Below are 21,735 nucleotides of genomic sequence, written 5' to 3'. Positions count from 1 at the left end.
ACAGTGCTGCGTGTAAAACAACATGTTACAAAAGGGCATTCTATAGAAAGGAAAAAAAAATACTAACTGACATCAGAAGAATGTTTGTCTTCCCGCTTTTAGCTTAACGTGGCTCTTTTTTTAGTTGCTCAGCTAAGATGACTGAATTTGTAGTAGTTGAAAATGCCACAGAGTCATTAAAGTGAGCTTGAGAAAGTGCTGGGAGCCTGTACCATGCTCCAAGCTCTTCCGAAACACACCACTACGCTTGCTGTGGTAGGCACTCAAGACCAAAACATGAGGCAGGGGCAGCACCGTTGCCTGCTATAAAAAAAAATAAATTAGAGAAACACATCATTTTACAAGAAACCTGTGTTAGGCAACATATGTTATAAAAACATGCTGTGATCGATCAATCTGAAAGGAAATGTCAAGTAAAACCAACGCAGCAGATTATTTGCAGTAAAAGACAAGCACTTGCTCTTCCCCAACTTTTTCTTGCTTTGTCCTCTAATTCTCACTTTTCCCTCTAATTCTCACTTTTCCCACACAGCAAACCTCAAAGGTTAATCACTGACAGGAACAAACAGGTGAAACCTTTCTCCTGGCCTTGGAATAATCCCGACTAAAAATGCTCGTGAGGGTGATTCTGGTGGAGGTCTGATGCCACCTAAAGTCTCCAACAAGTCTTGCAGTAGAAGAAATCAGCATTTTGCCCCAGCATTCTGAAGCAGTAACAGCTCTGAAGTTATCAGTTATTTATAGTTCTTTGTGGCTACATGAAGCACAGTAGAAGTTTACACTGTGAGAAAATTAGCTCAGTCATGCTAGGCTGGGTAAAAATCCAAATTTCTGTCATCCCTGCCTGCAAGAAGCAGACGTTGTAACTCAGCCCAAAATCAAAGGTCTGAAATGGAGAGCCTGCCTTTGTTCCCCTGATGCTAAAACTAGCTTGGTAATGGTGTTTATTTTCAACATTTGGAAACCATGTGACTGTAAAAGGGAATCAGATTCAGTAGATGGAAGGACAATGGATGCAAGACATTTTCCACTGATGTCAAACCTTAATGTTTAGGTGATACCAATGTGTCTTTTAGAGTACCCTACTGAGCAGGGTTAATACCTTTATTGCTAGAGTTGGTTAATAAGCCTGTTAAAATGTATTATAATAAAAATAGGCTGTTGTCACAAAAATATACAAACTTTGAAAAATGTGTTGCTTTTACTAGATTTCCTTTGGAGTAAGTATTGATTGTTGGGGTTTTAAGGATTTTTTTTTTCAATTTTATTTTATTTTTCATTTTTTTTCCTTTGTTTGTGCATTAGTGCCTAACATAAGAACATCAGTATTACATGTTTTTACTACTGACGTGGTTGTGACAGCTAAGAACTGAAGTTGCTTTTGGATTTTAAAAATAACTCAAAGCAGCTGCTATAGAGTGCTGTTGGGAATGTTAAACCTCGTCTTCTAGATCAAAGTGTCTCCTGACCGCAATAACGAAACAAACTGATTCTAGTTTTTACCTGTAGTTTCAAGTCACCTACAGGCAAGCACGGGAGGAACTACCACACTGCACAGTCCAGAAGTGGTCAGGACTGGAAGGGGTCCTAGGCCGTCTGAAGTCAGCAGTGACAGAAGGGCAGCCCCTTGGGCACCGGCATTTTAACGCGCCAAGTTTATCAGCAGGTGGTGGGTGTTCTGGACAAAGAAGAACCTCCACTAACGTGGTTATGTCTCTCTCTCTCCAGCACCCTCTCGAGCTGCTCGCACGCTGTGGTGGCCCTGCTGTACCCCTTCTCCTGGCAGCACACCTTCATTCCTGTTCTGCCTTCATCCATGATTGACATCGTGTGCTGCCCTACCCCCTTCCTGGTGGGACTGCTCTCCAGCTCTCTGCCCAAACTGAAGGAGCTGCCCGTAGAGGAGGTAGGAGCTGGCACCAGAATTGTTTGCCTGGAGTAAAGCTGGCCTCACCCTGGAGAGGACCTGCCATTTGCACGTAAATCATAGAATAGAATTTAATAGAATCGAATCGAATCGAACTGAATCATTTTGGTTGGAAAAGACCTTTAAGATCATCAGGTCCAACCATTATCCTAACACCACCAAGCCCAACACTAAACCATGTCCCTAAATACTCACATGTTTAATTTTTAATATGCCTCTTTGTTTGTTCTCTGCCTAATTCTCACGGGCAACTGCCTCTTGGTAAAACTGCAGTAGTAGGTTTAGTCTTCTCTTTATTCTGCCACTCTTCCCGTACCTGGCACCTTGACAGAGAGAAGTGACAATCTGGCCTGGTCAACAAGTAAGCACAGTGTAAATATATTGATTTGTTCTGATTGTCTTGTACCTGGAACAAGAACAGAAGACATTAGGTGCCATCTGCTATGACACCTATTAGTGCTGATGGAAGTTGTCCATGAAGCCATACCCAGCACAGAAAATAAAACCTTTAAGGCTTTTTTTTTTTTTACTTTTTACTTCTAAGACTTCATTAATACTATATGGGAAATCAAATTAGAGTTGCACTTCATCAGCTCTTCATGTAAAATACTGCAAAAATACTCAAGGACACGCTCTTCTCTCTTACTCCTATTAGTTTCCTGTCATTTTTCTATGACATTTTCTTTTCTTGTGCTCACTTTCAAGGCTTCCTGTGCCTCTGGCCCATGTAAATCTCTGCTCTGTTTTCCTCCCACTTTCCTAACATTGCTCTCCTATCTTCCCAGCTCCGTCTCTCAGCTTTGCTGCTTCATTATTAATATTTCACACCCTTGCCCTTCAGAAGCCCTGCTGCCTCAAATGCGTTTTCTTTAAAACCCTCTGAAATACTTTTCTTCTGCACGTTAACAAAAATTATTGGGAACAACTTCCTTAGGTTTAAGAAAAAAGACCTGTCTAACCTTTTTTTTACATATTAACCTATTACATATAGCTTTTTCTTACATATTAACCTAGTATGTGATCTGTTGTACCTAACTATGTTAAATTAGACTTTAAGCTCTAAAGAAAAACTTTATCGTCTTGTTTTATAAAGCACACAACCTGTTGTTTCACAGCAGGAATTTAATTCATGTTGAGGCTTGGGACCGTCAGGTGATCTTTCACTACTAAAAGGCAAACACAAATGAATGTTTTGTGTCTCTTCAGTAGTGTTTTCTTTTCTTCAGGCTTTGATGGTTAACCTGGGATCTGATCGATTCATCAGACAGGTAAAGTACAGCTCGAAATGTTGCCATGCAGTCTAACAAGCTGTTTACTCCTACAGTATGATTAGGTTTCTTTGACCAGAGATATATGGCAGGAATTGTGCAGTGGGAAAGAGATTAGAAAAGAAAAGGGCTCATTTTCTGTTTCTCCTGCAAGTAAGTACTACTCCTCAGGTATGTAAAAGCGATTGAGGCTATGACTGTCAGAAGAAATCAAGAACTGTATTCACAGTGCCAAGAAAACAACCAAAGATAGTAACAAGATGTGAGCAAGAAAACTCACACTGTTGGAGGTGGAAAGAATAAAAGTTGCAAAGAAAAGTTTCTGAGTGAGAGAGGAAAGGTGAGGAATAGTTAAATGCGGTAGGAAAAGCAGGAGCCTTGGAAAAAGGGAAATGAAGGATCACCATCTCCTGATAGTAATGTGGCACTAAATAATTGCAAAAATAACAATCTGCAGGTGAGATGAGTAAACTTTTTTGTTCGATGCCCTGGAAGATATGGCTGGTGAGTAGTGGTTGCAGAGCTAGGATTCTTGTGTCCACTCGCTTTTGCTGAACAAGCATTAAATAAGATGAAGACAGCAACAGGGGGAAAACCCAGAATATAAGTAAAAACAAGTGTCAAGAACCAAAGAAGCTGCCTAAACCCAACGAGAGCAGCTGTGCATACACATAGCTAGGCTTTGCATGATGTCTATTTAGTTAAAAACAAGTATTTGGACTCTTTTCTTATGTAAAGAGCTGATTCCAAGTTTCTGTATGTTTAACTTGCTCTTTGGATTATCATTCCTGACTTTAATCTCACCAAGAGTGACCAGAAATTTCATTTAGAAATATATGATAGTTACACACAGATTTTCATTATTTTATGTAGGCATGACAGTAGCAGATACAAAATGTTTTTCTTCTGAATTTTAAACCTTGCAAAAGTATTTGCTGTAGTTGCTGCATAGATTAATGTGATCTCAAGATTTTTTTTTCTCTTGTCAGATGGATGATGAAGACACACTATTGCCTAGAAAATTGCAAGCTGCTCTGGAGCAGGCTCTAGAGAGAAAGAATGAACTGATAAATCAGGATTCGGATAGCGATTCAGATGATGGTAAGTTCATTTGGAATCAAGGACTTGTATAAACAAGCATGTAGGTAGTATCATGACTTTCCATCCAGGAGAAAGAAAAATGGGACTTTTGTACTCAAATACCTTTTGCGACATCAAAGATAGTCTCTGAACAGCCACGGAATGGGACTGACAGCATCAACTCACAGTAACACATTGTCAGTGATCTGTTTTGTTTTCTTTGTGAGGGACACGCACTCCCATGAGCACCTCTAAGCCTTCACTCAAACAGAGGTTTGCAGTTAACTTGGCCCTAATTCAACCCAGGTAACTATACATGCTTAGGGGTGTGTCTGAGTTTGGAGTTGCTCTTGGCACTCGGTATGTTCAGGGGAGAGAAGCAGGTACCTCTAGAAAATAGTTTCAGTGCAAGAGGGGCTGAGTTGCCTTTGAAGGTTCACATTTCTCTCCAGCAATTATAAAAACAGAGCAGGGTGAATTTAAATGCCTGTGGTTAAAAGGTATGAAACAGGCCCCTGTTCAGTTTTTGAAATTTATTTCTACTCTTCTGTGTTACATGTGTAAAACTATTTTAACATCTGAGAAATGATGAAAACCCAAATTCTACAACATATCCTTTTTGAGCAGTTCTTGGTAAAGGCTTAATTATCTCCAGAACAAACATTTTAATTCCAAGTCATTCAGAAGCTTCTCAGGAAAACTTACTCAAGAGTTAAAATATGAGGTATAATTTTGATGAAGCACCCACAAAAATTGTAATTTTCTGAGCTCTTTCCTGGGGGGATTTCTTACTGACTCTTGGTTATGAAACACCAATTATGTGGACTGGCACTCTTGGTTATAAAGCTGTTGCCCTATCTGATGTATACCCGGGTTTGGAAGGAGCCGGTAGGACTCCTTGTTATTAGCACGGCATCACGAAACCCCAGGTTGACAGTACCTGGCCCCCCCGTGTGGATGACAATGCTGACAGCTCTGGTAGCAGCTGATTTTGGTGTCTTATTGCCGCCTTATTTTGCAGAATGTAACACCCTGAATGGATTAGTGTCTGAGGTTTTTATCCGATTCTTTGTGGAGACAGTTGGCCATTATTCCCTGTTCCTAACCCAGAATGAAAAAGGAGAGCGTGCCTTCCAAAGGGAGGCTTTCCGTAAATCTGTGGCCTCCAAGAGCATCCGCCGCTTCTTGGAAGTTTTCATGGAATCCCAAATGTTCGCTGGCTTCATCCAAGACCGAGAGCTGAGAAAGTGCAGAGCAAAAGGTAAGGGGTCGGTGGGTGTGTCTTTCCCGCAGTGCGGGCTACCCGGGTTTCGCACAGGTCCCGCGGGAGCGGCTCTACCTGCGGCCCGGGCTGAGCCCACCCCGTCCGGCTGACCGCCCTGCCGGAGCGCGCCGCCTGCTGCTGCGGGCTGACAACACCCGGCCTTCAGCCGGCACAACAGTCACACCCGCGCGTCCCGCGTCACTCCGAGGGCGCCGCGGCGGGTCCTGCGGAGGGCGCAGCCCACCCCTGCCGGCGCCACCGCAGTGCCACGGCGCAGCCCGGCTGCCCGCAGGGTCACTGTGAGGGACGGTTGCCGGCGGCCGACGCTGCCGCCCGGGCCCGCGGCCGCCGGCGCGCTCCCGCCGCGCGTGGCACGGCGGGAGTCCCGGCCCGGCTCGGCCGCCGCCCGCCCCGGTGCGCCGGGGGTGCCGCAGGGCGGCGAGGGGGTTTGCGGCCGTGGCCGCGCCTGGCCGGGGCAGGGAGCGGGCGGCGCGGCGCTCCGGGCTGCTGAGCGGAGCCGCGAACGTGGAGCCGGTGGTCCCGCCCGGCGGCCCAGTGCCGGCGTGTCCCGGAGCGGAGGCGAGGCGGCGGAGCGGGGCCGCCAGCACCCCCGAAGCCGTTACCCTTCGGGGAGCGCCGGGGCCCCGCCGTCCCTGTCCCGATGCCGTAGAACCGAGCAGGCCCTTGGCGGCTGCGGCGTCGTGCGGCGGCAGCGGGCTGGGAAAGCGGGAGCTGGGGGCGCGCAAAGGGGCCGGCGGCGTGGGCGCGGCCTGACCCGGCTACCTTCCCTCCTCCCTTCCACAGGCCTCTTCGAGCAGAGGGTTGAGCAGTATTTGGAAGAGCTTCCAGACACGGAGCAAAGTGGAGTAAACAAGTTTCTGCGAGGCCTTGGTGAGGAAAAGCTTTAGAAGTATTTATTAAATGAATTTTCGTGGGTTTTTTAAATTTAAAAAAGCCTTACCTGAGGTGAAATAAGATAGCCAAGCAGTTTCAGTGTGATAGGAAATATAAAAATATGAAAGCGTACTTAAAGCTGACAAGGCCAGATTTAGTTATGATCCTTGTTAACACTTTCATTTTCACTTGGAGGGGGGGGGCGGGAACCGAGGAGTAATCGAGGAGACAAGGGAGGCGGGTGACCCCCGGGTTCTGTTAGCTGGCTGTCCCACCTGGTGTGAAGGGGAAGAGTTTCTCTACAGCAGTTACTTTACAAATTAGACCCATTTGCTAAGGAACTTTTGATCGCCCTTGGCCTTTCGGTATGCGTTAGAGACTGACGGTGTGCTTTCTCTAGGAAACAAAATGAAGTTCCTTCACAAGAAGAACTAACTCCTTTCTGCTGAAGTACCAGCCCAAAGACTATTTATGACCCTGCGTGTGAGAGACCTGCAGCGTTTCAGAGTCTGGGGCGGGAGGGGAGCGGAGCAAGCGGGCCGCAGCTCTGCGTGACGACGATGCTGTTGGCGTGCCGGATGGCGGCTCCTTCGTGTGTTTGGATACACTCTGTACATAATGTGCTGTAAGCTTTTGTAACTGGTTTTGTAATGAGCAAGGAGAACTGTGGTAAATATTTGTATATTCCTGAGAATAACAGGTGCTTTTTTTCTTTAGTATGAACTGAGTTATGCTTGGTGCAAAAATGAATAGCTGGTTATGTGCAGCTGACTGTCTCAGCAGAACCACTGACTTCACGGGATGTTTGCGAGCTACACTGACGCCTGGATACTGCGGGGATGAATGAACTCGGGGACGTGGGAGAGGTTGTACGCACGGGGGCTGCTTTCATGTGGCAGAGTCGTTTTTTTTTTTTTTCTCCTAATTAATTTTAAAAGAAAGCAATAAGAAAGTAACTTGATAATAAGGTACTTGGTTCACAATACAGAACTTCCACTTGGTTTGAACTCTGGTCAGTAAACTACTTGTAATCCATTCTGCACTCAGACTGCTAAACCTGAGGAGATTTCAGTTCTTTGACGTGCGAGCTGCAACAAGTAGGTACAGTACATCCTTTCCTAACGTATGTATGTATGGTTTCTAATAAACTCTGTAAATACACCTGTTTGTTTATAGTCATTGCAAACCTCTGCAGTTTCTGATGCTGAGTAAATGCAAAACCAGTAACTTTCCTGTGAATTTTAATGAATTTGTAATTAAAATACAAAATGGTTGTTACGAACCTGTCGTTTAGTAGGTTTGCTATTTTACGACACGTAGTTTGATTTTCCTTCAACGGTTTTCACTAGTGCTGAGACAAGGCATTTCATATCCCTGTTCTGATAATTTTATCCTAACAGAAGCATCTCTTCAAACTTTTTTTTTCTTTGCATGGGTTATAGCAGGAAACTACCTTTTGTCATTGTGACTATCATATACTGCTCCTGCACCGTGGTGTTTTCAGGTTGGCTTGCGCTACCTTGGTTGGATGACCAGAGTAGAATACGAGCAGCTCGTACCAGGCAGAGCCTTTGCCTAAATTTCTGATGAGCTCTTTCACGAGAGTCTGGTTTCCTTTTGCGGTAAATGCAGTCTGTTGGGGTGGTGTTTCCATTTCAGTGAAGGCCCTTCAGCAGGACAGGAATGGTTAGCTTGCCACGGCCTTCTGCACAGCGGTGGATGTTGCCCAAGTACCACATTCATCTTTGATCTGGTAACATAACTCCTGTTGAGGTTCTGCAAGTTGTTCCCATAGTCTGAAGAAGAAAATATAAAATACCTAAATATGTTTGCAAGTCTGACAGCTAATGAAAAGTCACTAAAGCTTCTTAGCTTTAAAAAAACCCAATCCAAACACCGTGTTTCATTTGCAGCGTGGTTTATTTAGTTGGACTGGCCTTGAGGCTTGCGCAATTCCTAACCTGACAGTGGTTCTGGTTTGCTATCAGCCTCATAGAACAAAATCGAGGGATTGTTCGCTAAAAAGGTGAAGTCGTTTCCTTTTTTTTCTCGACTCCCTCACACTTTTGTATATACAAAAGCTTCTTAAGTGTACATGAACTGTCTGTAAAATAGCAAGAGCTTTTGATTCAGTGGAAATGTAACCACAATCATTAATTTCCATTAGTTTTACTCTATATAAGCTGTAAGTTCTAGAATGACTTCTAGGTGTAGTTCTTCCACGTGGAAGGTGCAACTTTACTTGTACAGGTGGATTCAGGCTATTTTATAAACAGCTGCTAGTAAATATATGGGAAAATGTATCTCTTAAGAAATACACCTTTTAAGAAAATGATGGGTAAAACACCAGCAGCAGCTGAAGGAAGTGCTGTAGAGAAGAGCTGCTACAAAGGCAAGAAAAGGCCACGGGATGGTGATGTACAAGGATGTGGCGCTGTAAAACCGATCTCCCACGCCAAGGCTGTTTTCCTCCATCTGCACTTTAAAAATCCACATAGAAAGCCTTTAAAATTTGTATTACCTGTCAACATGTTCTGATTTGTCTAACATGAATCAGAGGGGAATACTGGACAAGGTGAGATACGTTTGTTTCAAAAAATTAGTTGGTACCTTCTTGACCCTCAAACTATGGTTATATAAAAGAATCCTAGTGTTATCCAGGGATCTGTGTTTGAAAGGATCAGGTGAATGAAAAATAGGTAGTATATTATTTTGCCTTCTGTATTAAAACTAATGGCGTTCCTGAGCATGGAACATTACTTGTGCACTATTTAACTGAGAAGGAAATCCTGAAGAAAACCAATTCCAGTACCGAGACCCATGTTTTAAATTGGTAAAGGTTTGTTTAAAGTCTTATAGTATGAAGTACATTAAAAAAAAAAAAAAACCCTTGAGAAACAGTAACACTCTCCAGGAATTGTGACTCTACATCTGTGGCAGATGTGTTAAGTACATAGTATTTATTTTCCCGTTGCTACTTATGTTTAATAAAGCGAACAAGCTTGCAAATTTTCCTAAATTCTGTTCAAAATCCTACTTCTGCTGCAGATCGCTGAGGGAACAGCCAGCGAGCGGCGTCTAATGCCAAGGGAGCAGCACTGCCCGCTGCCTGCCAGCCCCACCCCCGCTAAGGGCGGCTCTCCACGGCCGCTCCCGCCCCCCGCCGGCACAGCGCGCCCCAGCCGCAGGGTGGGCCCGGCGGGGAGCTGTAGCGGGTGGCCGGTCTGGAGGCAGCGGCAGCGGCCCCGGGACCGGTGTGTCCCCTCTGGAAGCCGCAGGTGCCCGGCCAGCTGTGCCTGCGCTGCGGCGTGAGGGGCCCCAGCGCACGGCGGAGCCCCGCCCCGCCAACCTGCTCACGCTTCGCAAACCGCCCGGCACTGCCGGCTCGTCCTGACCGGCTGCCGGCCCCTGGCTCGCCCGGGGTCTTGAAACCCGCTTTGGTTTTGCACCGTGGCCAGCGCCTTCCCGCCGAGCGCGGCGCCGCTGCCCGCCCGTGGCGGCCGGTCCCTCAGCCCCGACGGGAAACGGGCAGCCCCGCCGCGCTGCCAGTCTCGCGAGACTCACCCCCGCTCCGGGCGCCTCAGCGAAGCCTCGCGAGAGCTCGGCCCGCCCTCCCCCGCGGTGCCTCTCCCCGCTCTCGCGAGCGCGGCGCTCTTTCTCTTCCCTCGCGCACGCCGACAAGATGGTGGGTGCAGCCGCCGGGGCGCGCCGGGCCGGGCTGGGGGGCGCCGCGTCCGCCGCCGCTCGCTCCCGCGGCGGGATGTGGCTGGGGAGGAGCGGGGAGCGGGGGGGGGGGGGGGGGGGGGAAGCGCTCCTCCGAGCCCGCGGCCCGCTCAGGGGAGAGCGGTGCGGTGGTGAGGCCGCTTGGGCCTTCCCGTGCGGGCCCGGGCTGCCATGGCGCCTGGCTGCGTGGCCGCCGAGGGGACTGCGGCCTCGGAGCAGCGCCGGCTCGGGGGAGGGCGGGTGGTAGTCCTGCCTCTTGATGCCCGTTTTGCTGACAGCTGCTGTCCCGCTTTCCCGCAGCCTTCCAGACTAAGGAAGACCCGGAAGCTGAGAGGACACGTTAGCCACGGCCACGGCCGCGTTGGTGAGTGGGGAGGCGGCCGCTGGTGAGCTTGAGGCCCCTCTTGAGTGCGTGCCCGTCGGTACCTCCCCGGTACTGAGGGGATGCTGCTGTTCCTCACGGGTCGCAGAAAGATGGGACGCTGGGCGCAGGGCCGGGCACAGGGTCCGGCTGGGTGGTAGCGAGCAGTACTGACGGGTGCAGCGTGTGCGGGTGATCCTCGCGCTGTGGGGGCAGATGCCACAGGGATGGGCTGATCCAAAGTCTTGCACGTTCTCTTAGATTCACCGGATTTGTAACTTCAGTAGCGCTCAGGTGATAGGTACTGCCTGAGAATGTGGTTGTGTGATGGCTTAAGCTTACCGGGCAGTGCTTTGTCCGTTCTAACTCTGGCCATTCCTACCTGTTCTTGTCTTGTGCTAGCACTGGTGTCTTGTACTCCAGTAAGCTAAGAGGAAGCATGCTATGGTTATGGTTTTTTCTCCTAGAGGATTAGTTTTTAATTGCATCATTTCACTGAATTGAGATGAATTCAAAAGAGGGGACAGAATCAGAGTAATTAGCTTAAATTGACCTTGACCATACCTCTAAGCTCAAGTATTATGTGTAATAGTGTAACAAACTTAAATTTTTGTTTTTAGGCAAACACAGGAAACATCCTGGAGGGCGTGGTAATGCTGGTGGTTTGCACCATCACAGGATTAACTTTGATAAATAGTAAGCTAACATTTTAAATATATACTAGCAAAATGTATGTTCCTGAAGTAGAAGCAACTAACTTTCATATGCGAATAAACAAAATTTCCTGCAGTGCTACATGTTTTTTCCTCGTAACGTCAGGTGTGGTATTACAGCTATAGTCAACTGATGTCTTCATTTACTCTAAAGGCCTTTTCACTTAAACCAGGTGTCTTCAAGAGTTCAGTGCAGCATTTGGTAAACCTGACCAAACTTGCCTGTTGCAACGTGGTCCCTGCTTAGTGGTGCACACACAAAATGTTGTGTAAATTCAAAATGTTAGGTTAAATCCAAACTGCATCCTATTTAGCTGTAAAGGTAGGGGATGTTGTCTTATTGCCGAGACTAGAGTCACATCTGGACACTGCCTGTTGTCCTGGTGTGCTAGAGTACTCGGACAGTGACCACTAATCTATATTCACTGGCTGTGACCGTTCTTGACTCAGTCAGTCACCAGGTTAGTGACAGGAGTGCTGAAGCTCCTCAGGCAGTGCAGCCCTCCCTGGATTCATGGAGTTGGGGTTACCCTGGAAATACAGGGCTGGACTAGACTCACCAGTGAGGGGGTTGAGTTGTGAGTTCAAGGGAGAACAACACAGGAGAAAATAGTTTTTCCTTTGTTTGGATACTAATGATTATTACACTTAAATACTACATGTGTTACTATGAATACAAGTATAATGTGACATGTTGATTACTTTGCTCAAGCTTGTTTCAGTGTTAATTTGTAGTCCTACCTGTTCATATGAATTAAATATTTGATCTAATGAGGAATGTGTTTCTTTCACAGTCACCCCGGTTACTTTGGAAAAGTAGGCATGAGACACTATCACTTGAAGAGGAATCAAAAGTTCTGTCCTACTGTCAATTTGGATAAACTGTGGACGCTTGTCAGTGAACAGACAAGGCTCAATTACGCAAAAAAAGAGGCTGGACTGGCCCCAGTCATTGATGTTGTGCGCTCAGTAAGTTTCTGCTCATGTTCAAACCTGCAGTTCCTGGTCACTTCATGTGTAACTTAGCTTTCTGCATTCAAGTAGGAAAATGGCGAACTGCAAATAAGCTACAGGGCTTGAATATGTGTGAACTTCTCAGGACAAGTGATTTGGCCTGTAGGTAGTTACACAGGCACTTAGGCTGCTATGTTTTTTCCTGTAAGAACTTTTTCTCATGCTGGGGTGTGATTGTGGACAGGGACTTTATTTTGGAAGGTGGTTGAAAGTTTACATGTTTAAAATGTTACTGAAAGCATGTATAAATCCATGACAGAACTGTCTCATTATATGTAGTCGCTTCTCTAATGTCGAGACTAGAGTCACATCTTCACATGTTTGATTGTCTTGGTGTGCTGTAGTTCTCGGACAGAAACATCTGGTCCTTATTCACTGGCTGTGATGTTTTGTATCTCAGCCAGCCACCGAATCAGTGACATGAACTGGTCTGCCAAGGGGGTGCGTTCTGTGTCCCCAGTTAAGGTACCTGTGTTGGCCAGTTATGCCCCTTCTAAAAAGCGATGGCTTCAATGGCTGCAATATTCATGGGCTTTGTGCCGAGATTGTCCTGTAGTGTAAAGGACAGGAATAAAATGAGGATTCCAGTGGTAGGAACAGCTGTTGCTGCGAAAGCTTCGGTTGTGCATTTCAGACATGCAGAAGAGTCCTCTGCTCTGTTCAGAAGTACCAGGATGTCCTAGAGGTAAAAAACACTGACCAGAAGTCACCGGGTAGTAGGTGGGCTTGGAAGTGCAGCCAGCTGCTCTCCCCTTCAGAAAAATGGGGAGAGGTTGGTGACTCCTTTACCAGATTTGTGTTCTCTGTATATGGAGTATGGGGGGAAAAATCCAGCTTCTAAATTACAGGAAAAGATCATTTTACTGTTTTCACTTTTTCTCTGAACAGATGCAACTCCTTTAGCTTGTGCAGGGTGTTTTTCTTTCATTTGTACCAGTTTTGTATTGGAGACAGACAGTGAATGAGGTCGTGGTGATCAGTTTTGGTTTTAACTGGTGTGTGCTAAAAGGTCTGAATGTAGGAGCCTGCAGGCTGATTACAAACACTTCATGGGTTTTTTTTAATCTTTCTAGGGCTACTACAAAGTCCTGGGAAAGGGGAAGCTGCCCAAGCAGCCTGTAATCGTGAAAGCAAAGTTCTTCAGTAGAAGAGCAGAGGAGAAGATCAAAGAAGTTGGTGGTGCCTGCGTGCTTGTGGCATGAAAGCCTTTGTTTTATTCAAATTTTTTGAATAAAGGCAATGTGTAAAATGTGCCGATTTACAGAAGTTGACGAGTTTTTTTCCCTGCTTATCCAGGCACTGTTTGCCGCTGAGGGCCAGCTCGGGCGGTTTGTCAGGGTTTGGGCGTTTTGCACAGCTGAGCCTCGGCTGGGCCGTACCCGCGCTGCGGCTGGACAGGAAACTTCCCCGGCGGCTGCCTGTGCCTTGGGCCGGCTCCCGAGGGAACCGCCTGGAGGAATCAGTCGCGCTTTGGTTTTGAGACCGAGCTCTTCCCGCGGTACGTTTCCACCCAGCCGTGTCCCGGCTGGCCCCGAGCGGCGGGGCCGGGGCGCTCCTGCCACGCCACCCAGCGGCAGGGCGCCGCTGGCGCGGCCCGGCCAGGCACCTGCCGGGCTCCCCAGCAAGCGCGGGCGGCGGCCGGGCCCCGCCGAGCCGAGGAAGGAGACGCCGGGAGCGTCCGAGCGCTCCGGTGAGCGGCGCTGGGCCGCCCGCCTCTCGCCATGGCGACGGCGTCCGGCGCCGCCTTCGGGAGGCCGCTTCCGCTGACGTCGCATGGCCCCGCTCCGAGCCCCTCCGGTGGGTCCCGCCTTAGTCCCGCCCCCGCAGCTGTCAGTCGCGGCCGTCGGGCGCGCGGGGGCGCCCGCTGCCGAGGCGGCGGCCGTGGCGGCCGTTGGGCGCGCGCCCTGCCCTCAGGAGCGGCAGCGCCCCGGCGCCGCGCGGCCCCGCCGTGGCGGGCGGGCTCCGGGCCGGCGTCTGGGCTCTTGGCGCCGCGGGGTCTCTGAGGGGCTCGGGCGGGCTCCGCTGCCCGCCGGCCGTCCCGTTTCTTGGGGTGAAATTCCGAGGCGTCAGAGGGCTGAGGAATCACAAACACTCTGCGTTTACCGGTTTAACGAGAAGCTCCTGTGAGGGCTGGTAGGAAACCCCAGGATGGCTGTCCACGACGTCCAAATAAAGGATTTTCCTACATAAAAGCAGGAGAAATGAAGCTAGGTGAAGACCAGCTAGCTTCCTTAAATGTAAAACTTCCTCATCTGTTTTGATGAAACAGAAAACGTTTGGTTGGTTGTTTTGTGGTTTGTTTTTTTTTTTACTGGTAAATATTATGGCTTGGTAGATGGGGATATTTCTATTTTTATTCAATGTTTTCTGAATTCTTGGCAACTTACGATACTGCTAATGAAGCGATTATAGACACCCCTGGTAAAGTTGCTGTTATAACATTTTAATGAGCCTCATGTAGCAACATCCACATTTAATAGAGGGAAGGAAATACCAAAAAAAATCATCTGATTAAATCTGAGAAAAAGGAACACAGGAATTTTAAAGACTTTCATAGAGAATTCATCCCTAAAACACAGAAATGATAAAGTTTATGAATATATCATTACAAACTTTTCTTATTTGAAATGTATTGATGCTTTACTGGAAGTTCCAGTCCTGTAGTATCTGGATGCTTCCCTTCAATTTGTGTTGGGGTGGCCATTGCTCTCCTGAGGCCACGACTGATCTTTTGGTCCTGAGGCAGCCCCCCAGCTCGATGCCTTTCCTTTCCCAGTGTCTGGGCTGACACACCACCCCCCCAGCACTTTTCTTCCCGTTTCAGGTGTAACTCAGCCTGTCAGCTGCCTCCCCAGCTCTCGTCTTCATCCATTTCTGTCCTGCATCCTGCCTCATTACCCTCACCGCACATCTCCAAATGCAATTAAGTTTGTTCTCTCTCTAATCACTGCTGCTGGGCTTGGTGTTTCCCGTCAGCATAGCCGTGTCACTGGTAATGTAGCTGCCTGGCTGCTGATTTGCATACCTGTCTTAGCAGGAAATTTTAAACGCTTTTTAACACCCTCATCCTTCCCCCTCCTACCAAAAAATTCATATGTCGTTTCATATGTTATGCAAAAAACATAAATTAAAATGTATGGTAACCCACTTCTGCTCATTCAGCCGCAGGTTTGGCCTTCAGGGTGATACAGCATTTCCCAGCGTTAGGCTTTGTTTGCGCTGATTCTCTGTGCGTGGATGCTTTGGTCCTGGGCTGTGGTTTCTCTGTCTAAACAAAGTGGTGGTCTAAGGCCTCAGCTTCCTACTGCAGAAATGACATGTTTTTGTAGGTGCTGGTTTGTCTTAGCAACAGTAGTTGCAAGAAACAGTAGAGATGGAGCGAGGTGAGAAGCTGTGCTGCTCTAACGACATTTGCCTCTGAAAGATTGTTGATGAAAGATGCGCTGTAAAGAGTGAGCTCATACAATATGCACTGATGCTTGTTAAACCATAGGTACAATTACCACAGCTCATTTCTAAAGGGACCTCTAGTTTTGAAGTTCAATCATAAGTTCTAGTGGTAGGTTTGGATTTGTCTACGTGAATTCAGTAAAGTTGCTGGATATCTACCAATTTTCATGTGTTCCTAGAATGGATCTTGGGTGTGAAATATGATGCAGAATTTAACACATGGCCCATTTTTTCTAAAATATTTTAAATAGCAATGTCTTCAGGATGCAACACTCAAAAAAATCCTGGTCGTGAATTTATGAGACATTCATAATTTTTATTCATTGTAGAAAAACCCAAAAGACCCGCTCACTAACTATTTCCACTGGAATCTGCCCTGAGAAAGAATTCCTCAAGAGAATACATATCCCTAAGATGAGAGCTGCTGCTCTTCTGTGCTGGGGAAATCTGAAGATTGTAGCTGCAAGTTATGTACTGCTGGTAGCAAGGTCACTATGCCCAGGCAACGGACGCTACATGGGGCTCTGGCCCCAGGAGGTTCGGTCAGCTGAGAGGGTGATTCCAGTGGAGAAAAACTGTATTTGCTTTTTTTCCTCTGATGCAAAATTTTCCCTTTGCAGGCTGTATCAGATCAATATAGAATCATAGATTCATTAAGGTTGGAAGAGACCTCTAAGATCATCAAGTCCAACTGTCAACCCAACACCACCATACCCACAAAACCATGTCCTGAAGTGCCGCATCTACACGTTTTTTTAACACCTCCCAGAAAGGTGGCTCCACCACTTCCCTGGGCAGCCCCTTCCAATGTTTGGCCACTCTTTTGGTAAAGACATTTTTCCTAATGTCCAATCTAAACCTCCCCTGATGCAACTTGAGGCCATTTCCTCTTGTCCTATCGCTTGTTACTTGGGAGAAGGGAGTGACCCCCACCTCACTGCAGCCTCCTTTCAGGCAGTTGTAGAGAGCGATACGGTCTCCCCTCAGCCTCCTTTTCTCCAGACTCAACAACCCCAGTTCCCTTGGCTGCTCCTCATAAGACCTGTTCTCCAGACCCTTCACCAGCTTTGTTGCCCTTCTCTGGACACGCTCCAGCAACTCAATGTCCTTCTTGTAGTGAGGGGCCCAAAACTGCACGCAGCATTCAAGGTGCGGCCTCACCAGTGCTGAGTACAGGGGCACAATCATTTCCCTACTCCTGCTGGCCACAGTATTTCTGATACAAGCCAGGATGCTGTTGGCCTTCTTGCCCACCTGGGCACGCTGCCGGCTCACGTTCAGCCGCCTGTCGACCAGCACCCCCAGGTCCTTTCCCCCTGGGCAGCTTTCCAGCCACTCATCCCCAGCCTGTAGCGCTGTGTGGGGTTGTTGTGACCCAAGTGCAGGACCCGGCACTTGGCCTTGTTGAACTTCATATAACTGACCTCAGCCCATCAACCCAGCCTGTCCAGGTCCCTCTGCAGAGCCTCCCTACCCTCCAGCAGATCAACACTTCTACCCAACTTGGTGTCATCTGCAAACTTACTGAGGGAGCACTCCATCCCCTCATCCAGGTCATCGATAAAGATGTTAAATAAGACCCGCACCAAAACTGAGTCCTGAGGGACACCGTTTGTGACCAGCCGCCAGCTGGACGGAACTCCATTCACCACCACTCTGGGCCCAGCCATCCAGCCATTTTTTATCTTGGCTTTGTGTGCCCCTGTCTAGGCCATGAGGTGACAGCTTTTTTAGGAGGAACGCTATGGGAGATGGCGTCAAAGGCTTTACTAAAGTCCAGGTGGGTAACACTCACAGCCTTCCCCTCATTGACTTGACTAAGTGGGTCACGTGGTCATAGAAGGAGATTGGGTTGGTTAAGCAGGACCTGCCCTTCATGAACCCATGCTGGCTGGGCCCGATCCCCTCGTTGTCCTACACATGCTATGTGAGTGCACTCCAGATGATCTGCTCCGTAACCTTCCCTGGCACCGAGGTCAGGCTGACAGGCCTGTAGTTCCCCGGATCCTCCTTCCGGCCCTTCTTATAGGTGGGTGTCACATTGGGAAGCCTCCAGTCATCTGGGACCTCCCCTGTTGACCAGGACTTCTAATAAATGACAGAGAGTGGTTTGGCCAGCTGCTCTGCCAGCTCCCTCAGTACTCTCGAAATCACAGAACTGAGGATGGAACATGAACTGCAAAACTGTCAATTTACCTTGAGGAGCTTAGGTTGGCAGGAGGACCACTGTCCTGCTTGTGGGGAGCTCGGGTTTGGTCTATAATTTGACCTGTGGTCATCTTGACAGTAGAAATTTGATTACTGCAAAGTGCATTTTATCAAATTTCTATAAAGAAGATTGGCAGAAGATGCTGTACATTTATCAAGACAGCTTTCTAATATGTGTTGCTGAAATAGTGGACGTATGATCAGTTATGCTTATTATTTGCTTTACCTGAAAACTGTAAAATATTGAGGTGACATTGTAAAGGCTGTCAGAAAATATTGTCATTTTTATTGTACAGTTTCAGTGCTTCTAGCAGGAAATGTACAGTGTGTGACAATTCAGCCTGGTAACAGCTTCGTAAGTAGATCAATAGAACAGATTACTTCAGTTTTTACTGAAGTTGCAAGTACTATAGAGAGATAGCGGGATCATGGTTTAAACCACACTTTCCTGCACAACAATCTGCAAAGATATTCTTGTTTGTAAAGCAGATACGTGATTTTCAGCTGCAAGGAACTTCCTCTTTCTTCACAAGGACTGAATAAATGTTGTTGCTGAGAACGTGCATCCTGCTGTTGCTTTCTAGTTTGCGCTTGAGTGATCAAGTGTTTTGCTAAGAGAAGGGGTTGTCATGAACCATTTTGTGACTCTTTGTGTTTTTGATGTCAAACTTCAGCCGACAGAAATGGAGACCCTGGATCTGTCGAGGAGTTGTTTGGTGTGCAAATGGGACCTGCGGAGGAGAGACCCCAGAATGCTGCCTTGCCTTCATTCCTTCTGTAAAGACTGTCTTCCAGATTTGATTCAAGGTTATAGCTGTATTCCCACTGAGTATGAAGTTCTATACGAAGGTAATATTTAAGAATCTCTGGCTTGTGCTCTTTGTATTGCAGTATTACAAAAATAGGTGGATTGAGAAGTACTTTTTGTAGCCTGTTCCTTTACAGTACTGCTTTAAAAGAATAAATTAGGAGACTCAAGATTAGTATGAGCAGAGGGTGGATTGGGAACAAGCCTCCTTCATTTTGTTTTTCATCCAACAGCAATGTTTTGAAGAGAAATTACAGAGTTAGGCAACATTTAACATTTTCCAGAATGGACTAAGTTTCAGTTACCGAGTTTGACATTATGAGTGTTTGATTTGCTTAGCTCAATAAATGAATAAATGCTGCAGGGTAGTTTCTAGGCTACATCTTTATCTAACCTTTTGAACATGTTGGACCTTTCTATGATACCGGTTGTGCTGATAGTTTTATTCTTCCTTTACTTCCCCTTGTGTCCCCACCCCCAAACACACAAAAACGTCTGGTTCTTTGTTCCTAACAGAGGTCATAATAATTGTTATTAGAATATATGCATTGTGGTGCACTGAAACTCTTCCTTTTATCTCATTGTAAATGTAGTTTCTCTCTATCTGAACCCTCCTGACTGCAGGATATACTGTAACTCACCCTAACCAGCTGAGTAAACTAGTGAAGACAAGAAGCTTTTTGTGACTGTGGCTTTTGAAATCCTGAAGTTATTTGTACAGTTTTTGGTAGTGATGTTAATATTAAATACGTAACTTTTTTGGAATAAGGCAGGACTTAGTTCACAGAATACAGTAATTTTAACTGAATGAGTCTTAATTGCCATGAGGAAGCATTCCAGACTCATTACTGATTTGTAAGAAGAGCAAGGGCACGTAGATTACTTGTATTTTTACAGACTTTGAACTTTAGATGAATAAGTGGCATCATTTATTATCTCTTCCACAGCAGATTTTAGAAATGTGCAGGAAGAGAAGATACCTTCCCCGAGGTGATGGTAATCTGAATTGATAAGATAACATAAACTAAACAAGTTCAGGTTTGAGAACAAATGGAAAGAGTGTTAGGAGATGCTGTTGGAAGGCTAGCAAAACGCAAAAGATAAAGGAAAAGGGGATAACTTAGTGGCAAAGGAGAGAGGCTATTCATGTATAGGGTACAGACAGAAAAAGATATCAAGTTAGGAGAAGACAAAGAGAGCAAAGCAGTCATTCAAGTAAATGTCTCCTTAAAATTTTTGAGGTCCAGTCATAGTAGGCTTGAAGTCTGAGCTCTATAATAAAATGCTGTTGAAAACAACTACACCATTACTTTTTCATGTGACATGTAAGCCACTCCTCTCCTCCTTGTTTCTGTTTGCCAGATGGAAAAGGGAATTTATACCACTTGGTGATCTTGGATGACTGCAGCTAGAGGTTCTCGTGCGTTGTTAAAATACTGAGTATTTGTTCAAGCTCCTGAGTTAATTGGGAATTATTTGTCTATAGAAAATTGGAACAAATACTAGTTTATTTCTGTATTCTTGAAGTTTCTCTGTTAACCTCCTCATTGTCTTGTAGATAGGGAACTTCTATGGGAAACAGCAAGATTAGAGAAAAGAAATAATGAACGGTGATGACCCAGTAAATGAAGTGAGACACCAGGTGCAGAGACTCAGTTAATGTGTGAGCAAGGAGAGCAGCAAACCCAAAACATCTGTGTCTCTTATTTAAGTCAATGACTGAAACTGCAACCACCATAGGTCAGCCAGGATAAATTTGTGAAATCTGATGGCATGATGCTAAACATTGCTTGTCTTATCTGCACTGATTGCTGAGTTATGGGCTGTACAACACCAACTCAATTTTCAGTGTTACCTTTAAGTATGAGCATACATAAATGCTAATGATAAACTGTAAATATGAGTGCTAAACCATTTTAGGTGACTAAACATGAAATATGGCCTGTAATAAAAATGTGCTCCTTACTCACTATGAATTCTTTAAGAAAAATATAAGAATGGAAAAAGTGAATATATTTCCAAGTGAAGTTAATCTGACATTTGCTACAAGGGCATACTTGAATTTGAGGGGCTTGGTATGCTTTATTATAAATAGTACTATACTAACATAAAGCTTTCTTCTAGTTTGTTGTTGTTGTATTGAGATTGCTGAGAAGATGGAGGTCAGTGATCCTGATATTTGATGGGTGTTGACGTTGGAAACTTACTTTTACACCTGTATGTGTCTAAGATGACTCATGAATGCAAACTCTGAGATAGCCAGTGCTGTTGTGGAAAAACTGTATACACATCAGAATTTATTCAGACCTGTGACAACTGAGAGTTTGGAAGTAATTTGAGTAGAAAAAGAAAATTTTCTTTGTGAGTTTGGCTCCTACATATCCTTCTTATATGAAAGGGACTTTCAGATTCTCAGTCTTTCTTTTCTTTTCCCACAGGCCACTGTCCCTTTCCCCTTTTTATTCCCTCTCTTCATGTAACAGACAATCCACATTCTTCTCTGCAGATCTGTTGTGTGCTTCAAGTCTGTCTAGTGCATGGGAGGGAATAATTTTAAAAAAAGGGATTGGGTAAGAAAAAGAGAAAAGGAATTCCCCTGTCTCCCGAGATGGAAATTTCTCAGATGAGGACTTTCCCAGGCTCCTACCTGTGTGAATTGCTACTCACAGTACAGTGTGAAAACATACAGAATTGGTTCTTGCATGCTGCCTTGGCTTCTTGGGTCTGTCTCTTTCTCACTGAGTTCTAAATACATTCAGAACCAGATTTGTCCAGGCTCCTGTGCTTATCCCTCCTTTCTGAATTGGAGGTGGGTGCCAAAATAAATTACCCTTAGCTGCAAATCTTCCTCTCCATAAGATGTTCAATGATTTAAATAGTTTTAGTGCTCTAAATATTGCCAACTTATTAGTTTCAAAAGCAGCTAAATGAGCACCAGTGGAGGTCATTATTGTGAGAAGTTTATGTTTTTGCAAGAAAGGCTGTTTGTTCGGGTTTTTTCTTCTTTAAAAAAAAAATAAATCAC

The 21,735-nt window shown here is 46.1% G+C and overlaps 2 protein-coding genes and 2 non-coding genes across 8 annotated transcripts in view; all 4 read left to right on the top strand.

Moving 5' to 3' along the window:
* DENND2B (DENN domain containing 2B) overlaps nt 1–7,594 on the top strand; it is a 103,428-nt gene extending 95,834 nt beyond the window's left edge. For all 5 annotated transcript variants that reach the window (XM_086472417.1, XM_086472418.1, XM_086472419.1 and 2 more), the window contains 6 exons: nt 1,729–1,906; nt 3,154–3,195; nt 4,185–4,296; nt 5,297–5,536; nt 6,344–6,430; nt 6,834–7,594. In XM_086472417.1, coding sequence (XP_086328543.1) covers nt 1,729–1,906; nt 3,154–3,195; nt 4,185–4,296; nt 5,297–5,536; nt 6,344–6,430; nt 6,834–6,868 — 694 coding nt within the window. In that variant the 3' untranslated portion in view covers nt 6,869–7,594. The remainder of the gene's footprint in view (nt 1–1,728; nt 1,907–3,153; nt 3,196–4,184; nt 4,297–5,296; nt 5,537–6,343; nt 6,431–6,833) is intronic.
* Nucleotides 7,595–10,057: 2,463 nt separating this feature from the next.
* Nucleotides 10,058–13,510, top strand: RPL27A (ribosomal protein L27a). The gene is made up of 5 exons (XM_086472155.1): nt 10,058–10,118; nt 10,457–10,520; nt 11,138–11,213; nt 12,025–12,199; nt 13,318–13,510. The coding sequence occupies exons 1-5, from the start codon at nt 10,116–10,118 to the stop codon at nt 13,444–13,446; spliced, it is 447 nt and encodes a 148-aa protein (XP_086328281.1). The 5' UTR covers nt 10,058–10,115; the 3' UTR covers nt 13,447–13,510.
* On the top strand, nt 11,573–11,704 carry LOC147414605 (small nucleolar RNA SNORA3/SNORA45 family). The gene has a single exon (XR_015183854.1). It is a non-coding gene; the product is annotated as a small nucleolar RNA SNORA3/SNORA45 family (small nucleolar RNA).
* LOC147414604 (small nucleolar RNA SNORA3/SNORA45 family) lies at nt 12,537–12,668 on the top strand. Its single transcript, XR_015183855.1, has one exon. It is a non-coding gene; the product is annotated as a small nucleolar RNA SNORA3/SNORA45 family (small nucleolar RNA).
* Nucleotides 13,511–21,735: the final 8,225 nt, after the last annotated feature.

This window comes from Leptosomus discolor, chromosome 12, assembly GCF_034619465.1.
Source record: "Leptosomus discolor isolate bLepDis1 chromosome 12, bLepDis1.hap2, whole genome shotgun sequence".
Lineage (NCBI taxonomy): Eukaryota > Metazoa > Chordata > Aves > Leptosomiformes > Leptosomidae > Leptosomus > Leptosomus discolor.
The sequence above is the reverse complement of the archived record's forward strand: the minus strand, read 5'-3'. Positions and strand labels throughout refer to the sequence as shown.

What these genes read in the sequence shown, in the direction of transcription:
- RPL27A (XM_086472155.1), top strand. An exon ending in CCACGGCCACGGCCGCGTTG is followed by an intron (nt 10,521 to 11,137) that starts GTGAGTGGGGAG and finishes TTTTGTTTTTAG; the next exon opens with GCAAACACAGGAAACATCCT. An exon ending in TCATTGATGTTGTGCGCTCA is followed by an intron (nt 12,200 to 13,317) that starts GTAAGTTTCTGC and finishes TAATCTTTCTAG; the next exon opens with GGCTACTACAAAGTCCTGGG.